Source organism: Poecile atricapillus, chromosome 1, assembly GCF_030490865.1.
Source record: "Poecile atricapillus isolate bPoeAtr1 chromosome 1, bPoeAtr1.hap1, whole genome shotgun sequence".
Taxonomy (NCBI): domain Eukaryota; kingdom Metazoa; phylum Chordata; class Aves; order Passeriformes; family Paridae; genus Poecile; species Poecile atricapillus.
In genome coordinates, this window is record NC_081249.1 from 156,858,706 (window position 1) to 156,869,418 (window position 10,713).

Genomic DNA, 10,713 nt, shown 5'->3' on the forward strand with positions numbered 1-10,713 from the left:
AGATAAAATAAACGAGCTTGAAAGTCAAATTCGACTGGAGCCATCGAGACAAGTGTTTAAGATTTTAAAGCACAGGAGACAATCCTACGGAAGAGTCTCAATCGTCAAAACTACACTTCTCCGCCTGGGAAAATTTATTTGCCAAAAATCATTTTATTAGTCACTGGAAAAGTCAGCTATTTTAAAATACACTAGGTCGCTAGGATGGTCATTAATTTTTAATACGGAATCTCTCGAACGGGAGGAGGAGGAGCGGAGGTTTTACAAAATTCGCGCCTCACGCGGCATCCTCGCCCTCGGGTGAAGCCGGCGTAGGACAGCGTGGTCCCGGCCAGCTCGGTCCCGGCTGGCTCGGTCCCGGCCAGGTCGGTCCCGCCCGGCTCGGTCCCGTTCTGCCGCCGCCCCGGAGCCGCGCTCCGCCCGGCCCGCCCGCGCCGTGCCCCGGCGCCTTCCCCGCGCTGCAGCCCGGGGCTGGGGCGGGCCGCCCGTGGGATGAGTCCGGCCCCGGAGGGCTGAGTGCCGCTGTCACCATCCCCAGGAGACCACGGCGGGGTGCGCTAAGTGCTGGTACGCGGGGAAGACGCCGAGGGCGGCGGCGGGCGGGCAGGCTCGGTAGCCCTGCAGGGCGAGGGCGGCCTGGGCGCTGCATCCCGCCAGGGCACAGCCCAGCTTGGGGCGCGCTGGGGGTGCCGGAGGACTGGCGGGGCAGCCGCGGCACGGTTCCCCGTCCCGCACCAGCACCGGCACCACCACCCGGCGCAGCAGGGCGGGCGGGCGCGGCTGGGGGCTGCCGGGGCCCTCGCTTCGAGCCCGCTTCATCTTGTAGCGGTGGTTCTGGAACCAGATCTTCACCTGCGTGGGGGTGAGGCTGAGCAGCCGGGCCAGCTGCTCCCGCTCCGGCGCCGAAAGGTATCGCTGCTGCCGGAACCGCCGCTCCAGCTCCAGCGTCTGCGCCTTGGAGAAGAGAACCCGCCGCTTCTTCTTCTTCTCCTCGGCCTCCGAGCCGCGGGCGGGGAGCGACCTTTGGGTGGAGTCGGGCAAGCTCATCTCCGGGCCGCTCTCGTCGGAAGCTGGGGACAGCGAGTGGGTTAGAGAGAGGGAGCGGCCGGGGCCGGGGAGCGGGGCAGGCATCGAGGAGGCCGCCGAGAGCTGAAACGCCTCTCGCAGGGAGAGCCCCGGCTATCTACAGGGCCGGATTAATGCCAGCAGTCAACGAGAGATGTGAGCTAACCCCACGAAGACATTAAACCTAGCCCACGGGACGGAGCGGGCCGTTCTCCCGAGGGGGACCCGCTTTTCCCGGCCGGCAATCCCCGCAGGGGCATCGCCGCTTCGCCGCGCACAGCCCGAGGATTGCGGGCTGCCAGCCCTCGTGTTCCCTGCGTACTGAAATACGAACATGCGGCTGCCCCGTCCTTTTGTTACTGCTTTTCACTCGCCGCTCGATTACCTTAATATTTAACTTATCCCGTTGGTGTTCCCGCACCCATTCAAAAGACCATGTCCAGCTGCGCACACACGGGTATACAACAAACGCCGTGTATCTGCGGCACCAGTTATGTGTGCGAGGTGCGACCAACGCGCTGCACAGCTGGGTTTGCGAGCTGGAGCCTGCCCGCCGCGGTGGCAGGTGCATGGATATAGGCGCTCCGCGGCAGCTCGGGGAGGCGAGGCACCGGGGAGTGCTCAGCTTTCCTCTGCGGAGCGTGGGGTGGCCTCAAACCCTTCAGCACAAAAAACCAGGATTTCTTTCAACAGCGAAACGGGGGTAAAAAAATTATCTGGGAAGCGGGCTGAAGCGATAAACGCACAGAGAGAGGTGAACGCAGCCTGAGGTTTTGGGTTCTGCCATAGCTGGGAACACGCACACACCTACCAAAAAAAAAAAAAAACAAAACAAAAAACCAAAACAAAACAAAAACCCCCCAAAAATAGCCCAAAACCTCCCAAAATAACCCACAGCAAAAACCAAACCCTCTTTTCTGTCCTAAGATTGTGGCCGGGACATTCCTGCTGTTTCGTTGTTGCATTTCAGTAATATTTTATAAAATTCTCAGCCTCGATTCCCCCGGTCCTCTAGGCTATGTACACTGTCAGTTCACTGCTTCGCATCTTCATCAAAGGAAGGGGAGAAACAAATGAAAGATAATTGTGCGGAGATGGCGAATTCCTGTCCGTTTTATACTCACAGGGATAGTGATTTCTGTCTGTTTCTATCCACCCTCGATACGGCGAGCCGGTGTAGTTCTCCGCTGAGTGGTGATGGTCAGAGGCTTGCTTTATGCTATGAGCATCATGCTCTGGTAAATCCAAAATGCTCCTCACTGTAAAACTGATCCTGCCAGATGTGGCCATGGTAGGTTGCGCACACTCCCCCAAAAAATACCACCCCAAACCGAACCCCCTTCCTTAAGAGCTGCGAGGAGAGGATTGCGTCCAGCTACTGGGGAATCTCTCGGCTCAAGAGGACCTTCCTTTCCATCGCCTGCTAACCCCAAATATTAGTGTCGTTTACAGAGGTGTCCTGTTTATATAAACAGTCCTCCCCACTGCAAACACTGCCTGCTTTCAAACCGTCCCTGTCTATAGGATGCTAAGTACCTGAATTAGTCAAGTGCTAAAGCCCTAATGGGAGTAGGTGTAACCCCCCCTCCCGCCACCCCCATGAGAGAATAACCCGTTACCTCCCAAAGACAGCAGGAAACAGGCGTCATCATTACATATTCTGTCTGATTAGCCAAAAGTGGGGACAGATAATGGTAATTGTTAGCAGTGAATAACATCTTGGGTGGCATGTGGATGACCAACAACCACCCCCCTCCATCCGCCACCGAAGCCACCAGCGTCCCTTCTATCCGCAGACAAAGTGAATCCTCCCAGGACATCCGCAGAGCATGCCGAGAACCCCCTCCCCATTTCTCCCTCTTTATTTCCCTCCCCCCCCCCCCCCCCGCCTCTTTCTTCAAATCTGGAAAGAATTTAAGTCGTTATTTGTTTTATTTGACGGGCTGTTTGCAGAGCTACCGCAAATTCTCTTCTTGTTGTTGGCAGGTTTCCTACCCTCAACGGGGCATTTTTCACACCTCGGCTGAGCTCTCGGAGGGGGAAGGCTGGCGGGTGGGTGGGTTAAGGAATGGGATCTCTGGGATGTTTTTTTTTTTGCGTCTCCTGGGCATGGTAGATGGAAGGTGCACCTTTTTCTCCAGAAAGATGATGGCGAGAGCTTGGCATACTCGGTCCATGAGAAGGACACAGGAGGGGGGTAGGGGTGATTTTTTTTTTTTTTCCAATCACCATTTTGCCTTGCACTAACCCAGGGAATATCCCCTCGGGCGGGGTGTGAGTGACTGAAACGACTCCAGCTGGGGAGAGGGAGAAAAGATCAAACACTGCGCGTCTATTTATCCGCGCCGTCCCCGCCGACCGCCGCTTCATCTGCCGAAAGAGGCAGCAAACGAAGCCGAGGACCGGCGGCCCCCGGGGAGGAGGGTGGTGACACTGTCTGGCCACGATTCGGGGACGCCCCGCGGCATCTCGGCGAGACAAGCGCCTTCTCTCAGCTTCACCTCCCCTCATCCTTCCACCGGGCGGGCCCGTCCCCCCGCGGAGCTGCGGCCGGGCTTTGCCCAGCCTCGGTGGCCGCCGAGGACTTATAAACAAGTACGGTACAGAAACAAGCAGTCCAGCGTCCCAGCGCAAAGCCGCAGCGGCAGGGCTCGGTCCCCAGCCGCAGGGCAGAGTGGAAGTGACCGATGGGGGCGATGTTTCACCCGCAGCGTGGCTCAGGCCGTGGGACCGCAGCGGGACGCGCTCCCAGCGGCCTCCCCCAGAGCGGAGGGACCGGCGCACGCCTCGGAAAGCGCTGGGAGGCGAGTCCGCTGGGATGGAGCGAAGCCTGGAGGAGGGAAGGAGACACCCAGCCTCTCCCTAGCAGATCAGCTTCCCTTTGAAGGCGGGCCGAGGCTCCCCGCAGCTCATCCCCGACGGGGGAAAGTCGCGAAAGCCCGCGGTGAACGCACTGCAGGTCTGCGAAGGGAAACTCAGATACACGCGGAGATACTCTTCGGCCGCTTTGTCGGTTCTAATTTCCCTGTCCAAACAAGCATCCATAAGCTATTGTGTATAGATTATATCTCTCCAGCCCCTCTCTCGTCCCCCAGACCTGCTGCCCGCGTGCCCCCGGCCACCACCGCCCCTCCCCGCCCTGGTCTGAGTGCCGCTCCCGCGAGCAGTTACAATTCTCGGGGAAAATGTCAATAGAGCAATAACGACAGGGGAGAGGTGAGATTTATATCGGCGAGATTTGTGGGCGAGATGAACGGGGCACAAGGCTTCATTTGGCCTCCTTCCCGCATATTTCTTCGGGACTGGACAGGCTCCATATAAACGATTCCCAGGCCGTGATTACTGCAGCCACCTATCAAGCGTGCCTGGTGACAGTAGTTATCTCCCAGCTCCGAGCACAGCCTCCCAGCCGTCCTGGGTGGTCGGAGCGAGGGGAGCACAAATACATGCCAACTGCTAGGCCGTGAACAAAAGGGAAATGTAGCCCTATGTCCCGGACCTGTTGGAAGCATTTGTTCCAGTCAAGATTTTGCATTTGTTCAGATCTGGAATAATAGGTGATTGACGCCTTCCCACAATGTGCTTTAACTCTCCGGGATAAATCGGAGCTTGTTCCTTGTTGTCATGGTTTTCAATAGGGTTCAATGGGATTGAACCACTATCGACTCTGCTTTACGTCTCCGGCAGCCCCGTCCATACAAATTTATTAGTTACGTCTTTTTAAATGAGATTAAATTGAAACGACGTGTCCGTCCTCAGCGGAGCGGCTACTCCCGCGGTCGCCCCGGTGTCCCCTTCGGCCCCGACTGCCCGTGTCACCGGCGGGGCAGCCCTAGCCCTCCGGGGGGACTGGGGGGCACGGCCCCCCCGCTGCCAGGTACAGCCACGCTCACCTCCCCAGCCCCGGCCGGCAGCGCCGCCAGAGCGCCCCGGCTATAAAAGGCGACCGAAAAGTGCTTATTAATATCTCGACCCCACAGGCAAATATTTGCTGAATGCCTGCGCAGGAGAGGAGTTTCGGGGGGGGGGGGGGGGGGAGGGGGGGTGCGGGGGGTCGACCAGAGGAGGGGAGAGAGCCGGGGTTCAGAGCTCCACAAACTTATACAGTATCCGAGGTGGCTCTTAAGAGGAGTTTGCCAAGGACACTCCAAAGAAAGTGCAAAAACTTTGCAAGGAAAAAAAGTCAGGATGAGAGAAAGAGAGTCTACTTCAGTGACCTCTCTTAGCCTTTTAATCTATTTAACATCCTAAGCCCACACTGGTGTGTAGAAATAAGTAAATGGTACTCTTCAAGCCTTAAGAGCTCTTCAGCGTCAAATATTTGCACTTACTCTTAGAGTTTTTTCTCAAATAGCGCAAGACACATTCCCCTTGGACGAGCCGAGCTGTCTAAATATACCTACGCATTGTTATCTGCGGGAAACGGTTTGCTTCAAAGGCAGAACGTAATAACCCGAAATGTTTCATCTCTTGGTTTGCTTGAGACAGACTTGGACGCTTTTCAGCCCTGGCTGCCCGGCCTCATTTCGGGGTTTGCCGGTTCAGATTTCACTCTCTCCCGCCAGACTCCTGCGTGTCTGCCCGCGGGACGCTGGAGCTGCCGTTCCCCTGGGGAGGCATCCTTGGAGCGAGAGCTGGCTTTGCGGCTCACCTCTCTGCACAGGCCGCTTCGGCCGCTGTGCTCGGCTTCCCACCGAGAGCCGCCTCTTCCCCGACGGTACCCACCGGGAGGATCCAGGTGCGGTGGGGTCCTACGGCAGGATCCATCCCGCCAGGAGCCCGTCTCTGTGAGCCCTCGTGGGGCTGCTTGCGGACGGCCACCTCGTCCCTCCAGATAAATCCACAGAAGCGCTTCGCTCCCCCCAGGCCCTCGCCCGCTTAAATGATTTTTCAGCTTTCCAAGAGGGTTTTAAAAAAATAATCAAATCTTTGCTTGTTTTCACACTGCACGCAGCGGACTTTTCAGCTCGTTCGCCGACGCCACCCGTGGCTGCGGCTCATGTGGAACGGGCTGGGAGAGTGAGGAGCCCGGGACTCCGCCGTGTCCCCGCGGCCGCTGCAGGGACGGAGCGGGGCGCGGGGGCCGTGCAGTGCCGGGGGTGGCCCTGCGGCACAGAGCGGGAGGGCAGCTCCCAGAGAGCAGCTCCCAGAGGGCAGCTCCCAGAGGGCAGCTCCCAGAGGGCAGCTCCCAGAGGGATGCTCCCAGAGGGATGCTCCCAGAGGGCAGCTCCCAGAGGGCAGCTCCCAGAGGGCAGCTCCCAGAGGGCAGCTCCCAGAGGGATGCTCCCAGAGGGCAGCTCCCAGAGGGCAGCTCCCAGAGGGCAGCTCCCAGAGGGCAGCTCCCAGAGGGATGCTCCCAGAGGGATGCTCCCAGAGGGCAGCTCCCAGAGCGCAGCTCCCAGAGGGATGCTCCCAGAGGGCAGCTCCCAGAGGGATGCTCCCAGAGGGATGCTCCCAGAGGGCAGCTCCCAGCTGGCAGCTCCCAGCCCCAGCGGGACCGCGGGCTCTCCTGCCCCACAGGAATCCCGGCCCGCTCAGGGGTCCCGGTGCTGGGTCGGACCGTCCCGTCGGGGCTCCCACCGCGCCCTTGCCCGGAACCCCTCCTCACCAGCCCCCGCTGTAAAAACACCTCCGACCGCCTGAGAAAATAGCGGCTTTTCTATAATTCTTCTTTTTTTTTTTCTTCCCCTACTTGAATGGGTTCATTTACTCTGCTCAGTGGAGGATTGCAAAGCAGATTGACCAAATTGATGTATGTGAGATGCAGAAATCAAGTATTTTCCTAAACCGGTTGATCGGCCCTACACTTCCATAGAGGAGGAGAGAAAGGAAAAAGAAAAAAGGGAAAGAAAATATGATCAATACAGAGTCCGTCTGGCTCTGATTGGCATAGTCCCAGCTTTAAGAAGAAACTCACCACAGTATATCTGCAGGGGCATTAAATACAATACACCGAACTGACTGAAATGAAAATTTGACCTCAGAATTTAATGTGACTTTTAGAATATATTTTAAAGCAGGCAAAATTCTACTTTTTATGTAAAAAACCAAATCTTTACTTAATTTTTCCCAATAAAGAACTTTCCCATACCTTTACACCCTTTTCCTTCATCATCTGAAAATAATATCTTTTATCTTTCCTTCTCAACCACAAACCGGTTTAGACTTATAAAAATTATTATAACTCCTTATCTGTCTTTTTGCTTTGCAACTGATGCTCATTATAAGACACTTTCTAATTAGGGCAGGACTGTGGAAGAAATGAAATATACCCCATAGGAAATCCAGTTTCAATGTATTTCTGTATGTTGTATTTGTCTCTCTTTCCATGTAGAACAGTGAAATTTGCTGTGCACATTTGATACATCCGAACAACCTGAATCTCCTGCAGCTCCTTTCTTTCTTTTTTGTTTAATGACTATTCTTAATTTTAATTACTTAAATACATCGACTTTGACCTATTAAAGACCTCAACAAACAAAATAAACTTCTTTCTTTTGTAGACAGTTTTGAAAATGTTTATTCTCTGTTGGACTAACTCCCATCCCATCAAAATCATGAACCCCTTTGCTATCAGTTTTATTTTGCTGGGGTTTTTTGTTTTACTTAAGTTTGTTGTTGGTTTTTTTTGGTTTGGTTTTGTTTTTTTCCAGAGCTCGTTAATTTAAAATAAATAATAATTATTAAATCTGATCTGTGCAAAGCAGGCTATCCCGGAGTTACACTTTTCATGAAGCCCTCCATTTTCCATTCTGCATTTAAACAAGAGACTTTGCTCCTTGAAACTGGGATGCCCCACAGCAGTGGAGGATTTCAGATTGAGTTTTTCACTTGTTCTGTGTGATCACCCTGGAGAAATTATTTTGCAAGTGGATTGAAAGCAAATCAGCAAAGGACTTGCTCTGTGAGTTGATTTGGGACTAGTTTGTGCAGAGCCAAACTGGTATAGACATGAGCAGGGCTAGCCAGCTGCTTCTGCTTTCCTTCCTTTGAAGTTCCTTGAAACTCAGCTCTCAGGAAAGACTGAGGGGGCTTTTGCTTCCCACTGGGGTTCTTTGGCTCGTGGAACTGCAGCAGCTGCTGTGTTAAGAGCTGGCCGGAGCTCAAGCTCTGCACCTACCACCTCTACAATGTTTGCTCAGTTTTTATCCCACACTCTCAGCCTTCATGGGATGTACAGGGAGGCAGGATCAGGTTCCAGCTGAGAGGTAAAGCACGCCCGAGACAGGGCATAATCTTGGGCCCAGATTCAGCCTGTATCTGGAGCATCTGGCCTCTTCTCCCTGTGTAAGTCACCCTTGCAGGACGCTGAGGCTCGCGGGTGGAGATGGTTCATCTCAGGGGGCATCTTCAAGTTCAGGGGCAGCCAGTAGCTTCAATGGCCCTGAAAAGGGCTGCTCTCAGGCAGAGACAGCGACTCTTCACCAGATACACCTGGCATTTAGGCATCTAACCACTCTTTACTTCAGAGAGAGTTACATGCGCAAAGCCCCTTGAGAATCTTGCTCCAAAACTGAAGAGGGCGGTGCTAAGAAAATGGGTTAGTGGTAAGACAGATGGAAAGTCCTTAAGCAGTGGTTGAGAAACTGCAATAGAGGACAAAAGTTTCCTTGGGGAAAGCTGTCCTTTTGACCAATGCATCACATTCCACAGACCTTCATAATGACAAAAGGCATTTTATGCTTTGGGTAGTTTAGAAAGATATATACTTGATTTCAGTGTGTAATTCCTTTCTCTGCACTATATTATATCACTTACATTTTAGAGTAGTCATTAAGTTCTGATAAATATCCTCTATTCGTTAAATTCTACTGAATTATTAGAATAAATTTGGCAGCCAAAATTGCATAATTTTAAAAGGTCCCTTTATTATTTTCATAAGGCTTCATTATCTTCCTTTGGGACATGTCAAGTCACCAGAAGGCTGAGCACACACTGATGCAGTGGCCATCACATGAACAGGCTGCTGCAGAGTCAGGAACATGTTTCCTATTAGTGAGCCAATAAGATGGGATTTTTCTCAAGCCACACACACAAACCTTCTGTGACCGTAATGGGGTTTCAGATGTTCGACCATCTATCAAATTTGGCTGAGGCATTTTTTTTCTTTCAGATTTCAGGCAGAAAATAAGATAGCCTAATACTTTGTGAAATTATGCTAAAAGGCACTTGTAGATCCCAACCTAAAATGTTTAAGAAAAGGTATCTCATGGCTGTTTCCAGAACTGAAAAATTTGTTCCTGATGCTGCAGGTAAAAAGATATGAGTACAGAAATCCAATTTTAAAATTGCAGCTTCTTATCACTCTTAATTTTCCCTACTGTTTACACACTCTTGACTACAGCAGCCTTTAAACTACAGGGTAAAATATCTCTGCTGACTTCATGTGCAGCTGGCTGAGCGAAGCTCTGGTGGCTCAGGTATGCCACAGAGTGAGTGACAGAGAAGTTCTGGCTGTAGAAATCACCATGATGGAGTTTACAGGGGAGTCACGTCCAGTGCATAGGAGTAAAATCTGCTTTTCTATTTGACAGTACATGGGCCAAAGCCCAGGTGTAAATGTCTCCATGTAACTAAAAATTAGATTATGGGTTTTTCAGGTTTTTATGGCTTGATATTCAGCTGTTTTTTTGCTCCTGCAAATGTATGTTGTAAAAAAGATTGTTCCAGGTTTGTGCAGCAAGAAGCTACAATTTATTTTCACTTACAAGAAGCTTCACACATATAATTCTCTATGTTTTATGCATGTACATGTGTACACACACTTTTGATACTCGTTATTTAACATAATATTGGTCTTTATATCTCACAGTTGATAGTGGTTCTCCTTTTCTTTTTCAATGTCTGTCTCCATGGCTATCTTGGTTTTCTCCTCTCAAACCATGATTTTTCCCTTATTTTCCCTCTCCACAGTTTACATTTTAAAGCTTATTTGCAGTCATTTTCTGTCAGTAACATGAAGTACTGAGCATCCTTTACCATCAGAGGTTGCACTAAGAAGCCAGGAGAACCTGCAGTAATTTCTCTATCCTGTTGCACTTTCTTAAATACCATCCATAATTTTCCTGGCTTGTACCAGAAACAGTGTGGACAGCAGGACTAGGGAAGCAATCCTCCCCCTACACTTGGCACTGGTGAGGCCACACCTCAAATCTTGTGTTCAGTTTTGGGTCCCTCACTAAACAAGGACACTGAGGTGCTGGAATGAGTGCAGAGAAGGGCAACAAAGCTGGTAAAGGGTCTGGAGAGCAAGTCTGATGAGGAGCAGCTGAGGGAATGCATAATCTTATCACCCTCTACAACTACCTGAGAGGAGGTCATAGTGAGCTGGAGATCTGTCTCATCTCACAAGTAACAAGTAGCAGGGCAAGAGGAAATGGCCTCAAGTTGCACCAGAGGAGTTTTAGACTGGATATTAGGAAAAAAAAATCTTCAATGAAAGGATTGTCAAGCAATGGAACAGTATGCCCAGGGAAGTGTTGGAGTCACCATCCCTGGAGGCATTTAAAAGACATGTAGATGTCTTAGGGACATGGTTTGATGGTGAACTTGGCAGTGCTGGATTAATGGTTTGACTTGATGACCTTAGATGACCTTTCCCAACCTACATAATCAAAACTGAGCAACCAAGCCTTAAAAGATCTGGTT

The 10,713-nt window shown here is 52.0% G+C and overlaps 1 protein-coding gene across 1 annotated transcript; it reads right to left on the reverse strand.

Annotated features, from left to right (window-relative positions):
* Nucleotides 1–213: 213 nt before the first annotated feature.
* NKX2-8 (NK2 homeobox 8) lies at nucleotides 214–2,469 on the reverse strand. The gene is made up of 2 exons (XM_058860919.1): nucleotides 2,190–2,469; nucleotides 214–1,070 (listed from the first exon to the last, which is right to left on the reverse strand). The coding sequence occupies exons 1-2, from the start codon at nucleotides 2,353–2,355 to the stop codon at nucleotides 526–528; spliced, it is 711 nt and encodes a 236-aa protein (XP_058716902.1). The 5' UTR covers nucleotides 2,356–2,469; the 3' UTR covers nucleotides 214–525.
* Between the last annotated feature and the right edge of the window lie 8,244 nt (nucleotides 2,470–10,713).

Bases quoted from the DNA above. Each gene is read 5' to 3' on its own strand.
- NKX2-8 (XM_058860919.1), bottom strand. From the start codon at position 2,355: ATGGCCACATCTGGCAGGATCAGTTTTACAGTGAGGAGCATTTTGGAT. The intron at 1,071-2,189 runs GTGAGTATAAAA...CGCTGTCCCCAG, and splicing joins AGACAGAAATCACTATCCCT to CTTCCGACGAGAGCGGCCCG.